Source organism: Triticum aestivum, chromosome 7A (genome assembly GCF_018294505.1).
Source record: "Triticum aestivum cultivar Chinese Spring chromosome 7A, IWGSC CS RefSeq v2.1, whole genome shotgun sequence".
Lineage (NCBI taxonomy): Eukaryota > Viridiplantae > Streptophyta > Magnoliopsida > Poales > Poaceae > Triticum > Triticum aestivum.
In genome coordinates, this window is record NC_057812.1 from 453,698,351 (window position 1) to 453,703,210 (window position 4,860).

The 4,860-nt window shown below is 53.5% G+C and overlaps 1 protein-coding gene across 1 annotated transcript; it reads right to left on the reverse strand.

Annotated features, from left to right (window-relative positions):
• Positions 1–2,264: 2,264 nt before the first annotated feature.
• Positions 2,265–4,453, reverse strand: LOC123147514 (ACT domain-containing protein ACR8). The gene is made up of 4 exons (XM_044566786.1): positions 4,098–4,453; positions 3,816–3,998; positions 3,080–3,727; positions 2,265–2,986 (listed from the first exon to the last, which is right to left on the reverse strand). Exons 1-4 carry the CDS (start codon positions 4,194–4,196, stop codon positions 2,615–2,617), a joined length of 1,302 nt encoding a protein of 433 aa, XP_044422721.1. The 5' UTR covers positions 4,197–4,453; the 3' UTR covers positions 2,265–2,614.
• Positions 4,454–4,860: the final 407 nt, after the last annotated feature.

Consider the following 4,860-nt stretch of genomic DNA (forward strand, 5'->3'; position numbering starts at 1 on the left):
TACACGGATGTTTGCGGATAGGTGTGCGGTCATGTTTGTTCATGACGTTTGTGACCCGTCGTGGCACACAACATGGCACATGTACCGGACTGGATGCATAGACGTATGTGCCAAGAGGGAACGTTCATGTGGCTCGACGAGCACGTCGCTTTCTCTGAGTGAGGGTGTATGTGATAGCTTGGCTTAATAGGGATGATAGGCTACTCATATCAATAAGGAATTTCTTTTTTTCGGAAGCCCATTCGGACAGAACTTCAAAGTTAAGCGTGCTCAGCTTGGAGTAATTTTAGGATGGGTGACCGACCGGTCAATGGTAGCCTCCTCCATATCTGAGGTTTCCCACAGAAACAATGGAGCGAGGGACGCCCCTACCATCGCCTCCAACGAGGAAAATGACACCCACGGGCGCCGCTGACGATGGTGGCATCCTCACCCACTTCAACAGCTATGCCACCATCTCCTCTTCTACTTGATCCGCCGCTGGGAAGCCACCGCGAGGCAACAGCCACATACTAGATCCCTTTGGACCGACGATGAAGACAGACAAAGGTAGAGGAGGTCACATCACTACGTGATCGGCGCCATGGCCACACACACGTCCTCCCAAGGAGCCCGCTCAAAATCCACCGTCACAGTCAAGCCTCCAAGCCGCGACAGAGGGACGCCCCGTCGCTGGCATCATCCCCCCGCACGGGCTTTGCCCAGCCGGGATCCGGCGGCAGCGGGAAAGGAGGCAGAGGGGAGGAGAGGCGGACGGGAGGGACCTGGAGGGGAGAGGAGGCAGACTAAAATTGGGGGAGAATTTCACTTCCCTGGGCTCTGCACCAACTAGGGATGCATATGGCCTTTTAAGTATGAGTATTATGATTTTTAATCTCGGTTACACACCGAGCCTAGTCCTCAATAATAAATGCGTGAGTATCGGGAAAGCATGGTCCTCAAGAAATATATAAGAACCTAAATTCGCCTCCATGAAGATTTGAACCCAGGTGTTGAGTTTGTACATCCACTCCCCCAATTAATTGAGTTAGGCTCACTCCCACAACCAGTTAGTTGCATGTTCGTAGCCTGGCATTTTAGCTTCTTTTTTTAAAGTTCATCTTGTGGATGCCCAAAACCTTGAGCTGGTCCTGGTTTAGATCATTTACTTCTATTTGGTTTCGTTTTGGTTAGTACTCTCTCGGTTCGGAATTATTTGTCTTGGATATGGATGTATCTAAAAATAAAATACGTCTAGATACATTCATTTTTGCGACGAGTAATTCCGAACAGAGGAAGTATTTGTATAGGACACTCTGGTTTCAGATAAATGAAATCAGAGAGGAAGCTCTCTTTATCGAAAAGGAAAAATGAAACTCTTCTGGTAGGTGAAATGCTAAACAGGAATCAGGTGGTGTTTGTTTAGTTTATATCCAAACTAACCACACACTTGTCATTCCAACGTGGCATCATCAACATCTTCCGCATCTTGGTTAGTCGACACTTGATTGGAGTTGTTAACTGGTGGTGGTTTGGACAAAGATGTCACGCTGATTCTTATCATGACCTGGAACTAGACTAACCTGAATGATTGCATGAGACATGCATGCCGGTCTCTGGGAACGGCCAAAGAGTACAGTAGCTCTTTGCAGTGTCAACATTTGACTAGTGGAATCAATCTATGCAAACAATCGCAGCTCCAATGCTAAACTCAGTTCGTCCTGTAATCAGGAGCAACCAAATTCAGTTAATTGCCCATGCTCTTCGGAAGGAGGATCCAGGAAAACTGTTAGGCATATTAATCTGCTGCTAAATTCTTACTGATTGGTTCTTGTGTTTACCACATCCTATGCTTTGTCAAGATACACTCCTCGTTTATCACTCTAATATGGCCAGTAGTAGCTGGGCCATACTTTGATACTCTGCAATTTTGTGCATGTGTAGCTCTGCATCACTGCAATGGCAGCCTCCTACAAACGGAGTGCCATGAAAGGAAAAGGGGACAATGCAGGATACAGCTGCAATTACTGTCCCCGGACCCAAACCAAGCACCTTGTTTCTCCTGCAAGCAACACAAAATGATTAAACCAGCACAGCAACTCCACCACCATAATTGAAGAAAAGTGGCACTACGACACATTTGGTCTGAATCCTAGGTAACGGAGGGACCGTGAGATGCAGGATTGCAGGTGCAGCACATCATCAACAATGCAGAAAAGCAGTTACTACTAATCACACAGGGGCAGACAGACACGGCAGAAGGCAGGCAGACAGACAGGGAGAAGAGAAGCAAAGCCAACCGTCCCCAAAGAATTTCTTAGCTAAAGATGGAGGCAACAACAGCGAGGTACAGAGAACAAATCATCATGAATGGCACCCACTACACACCGGCACTAGTACTACTACTGCTAAATAGCAACATCTAATCGTAATCGAATTCCGACACTTATGTACATGTCTGCAACTGGTCTACTGCTAAGGTTCCATCATCCTGCTTCTTCCTGATCCCGGCCCTCATTTTGCTTTCCTGGATCTTCCTCAGCCACTGTACAAGCGATGACTGTGGAATGGACGTTGAACCAAGCAGGGTGCTCAGACGAGCAGAGCCTGGCTTGATCGTTATCCGGTTTCTGCCTCATGAGCAGGATTTGATCAGGCCCAGGTTGTAGAGATTCCTCTTCACAAGGTTGCCGAGGTAGAACAGCCCGATGCCGGCGCCGTTGCGGTCGTCCCGGTCGTCCTGCCCGCGGGCCTTCTGGTAGAGCTGCGGCCGGTGCTCCTCGACGACAAGGCAGTCCACGCCAACCTTCTCCCTCACGGCTTCAATGACGTTCTGCTGGACGGCCTGGCCGGCGGTGGTGCCGGTGACATAGAACACGTTGGTGGCCATGTCGCCCTTGGTTGAAACCTCAGCCTGCGCCACGAGCAGTCCGTTTTCCCGGAACGTCCTGGTGACGTCCGACAGCAGCCCCGGCCGGTCTGGCGTGCACAGCTCCAGCCTCACTCCCTGGAAATTCAGAAATCAAGACACATTAGCATCCATGAATGGGAAAGATTTTGGAAGTTTGGTACCATAGTACAAAATTGGCGTGGAAAGTACCTCAAATGATCGCCGTTCTGTGGCGTCTTGCAGGCATTGGCTCACTCGCTGCATCTCGGCCTCGGAGCGGATGGGGCTCCCGTCGGCGTGACGGATGTAGAACTCCTGCCTCGCCTGGCCGGCGTTGGTGTCGATGGTGCCGTGGAAGACGAGGTAGTCCATGTCGGTGAGCGTGCACACGACGTCGTACAGCAGCTTGGGGCGGTCTGGGCACTGAACGGTGACCACAGAGTACCCGCGCTCGGCCCAGCTCTCCACAGACACCCAGGGAGTTGGGAACGCGCGCTCCTGGTCGCGGCTGGCGTACATGAGCTGGTGGAGGCGCCGGTCGGCGTGCGCGATGGAGCCAGCGGGGACCGCAGCCACGGCGCCGCCGCTGGCCTCCGAGTCCCCGCGAAGGAGGGGGGCGAGGCGGGCCTCGATGCGCTCCACACTGGCGGCGCACACATCCTCGTCCCGCAGGTACACGAGGCAGGCGAGGCGGCCGCGGTGCGACCACGCCCTGGCATCCACGACGCTGCAGCTCATGTCGGCCAGCACGGCGAACACCTCGGAGATGAGCCCCGTGCGGTCGGCGCCCGTCAGCTCAAGGACCGTTAGCCCCTCGAGCGCCGCCGGCTTCGACGGCCCGTTCCAGGTCCCGATAGACTGCAGCCAAATCAAGGAGAAATCGAATAAGAAATGCTGCCCCTTTCTTGCTCCGGCGAGGCCAGGAAAGAGAGAAAGTTTCTCCTACCTGCTGGATGTAGGTGATGACGCTGTCGTCGGTGAGCTTGCGGCCGAGGCGGTCGGTGACATGGAAGACATCCATGAACCACCTGCCGTCGGAGGAGATGTAGGCCTTGTTGATGGACAGGTCGAGGTCCGCGAGCACCTGGACCGCCTCGAGCAGGACGCCTCTCTTCCTCGCGCTGTCGACCTGCAACAGTCACCACAGGAAAATGAGAACCCCATCCAGGCATCCAACCAAGAACCCGCCGGAGAGCGGACGGAGGACCTCGACGGAACGGACACACACCTGGACGAGCGTGGCGGTGGGGCAGACGGCATTGTCGATGACGACCTTGGGGGTGTCCATCCTAATGACCAGCTTCTCGTACTCGTTGAGCCACTCCATCTCTGCTGCAGCCTGCCTAAGGGACTCCCCACACCGCAGCGCTGCCTCTTCCTCTTCTTGGCCGGGGACTTGCGCTCTCAAAGCTAAGTGCTCCGCAGAACCAAAGGGCGGTCCGGCTGGTATATAAGCGAGCGAGGGGAGCGAGGTCGGGGACGAAGGGCGCGAGGGGTGGAGTGGAGGAGCTTGGGGGGGATCGCCCGCGGTTTGGAGGCTTCTTCTTCTTCCCCTTGGCTGTTGTCGCTCGCTGGTTCGAATTGGATTGCGGGGAACTGGAATTGGGGGCGATGTTTATGTAACGGGACGAGCCGGGGTCCGTCGGTGGGCCCGGGGCCACATGGATGGACGCAGGAGCGGCTCATGGGAGCCAGCCGGGTCGCCACGTGGAGGCATTCCTTCTCTTGCTTGCAAATTCCTTTTGAGTCCCGCTTAACCAAACGGCAGTTTTTACTAATATTTTGGTGTTCTGCTTACGCTCCTATAGAAGGAGTAGTAATAAAAATATGAACAGCCTCGACCACAATTATATTTGCGCATGACATTTTAACAGTTTTCTAAGTGAATGGAGTAAAAATATCACATGATGCGTCACGATCCTGTAACTAAAATTTGACCGTCGGTCACATTCTTGTTCCTGGAGAAGTACAGCCAGTGGCAAGTTTTTCCT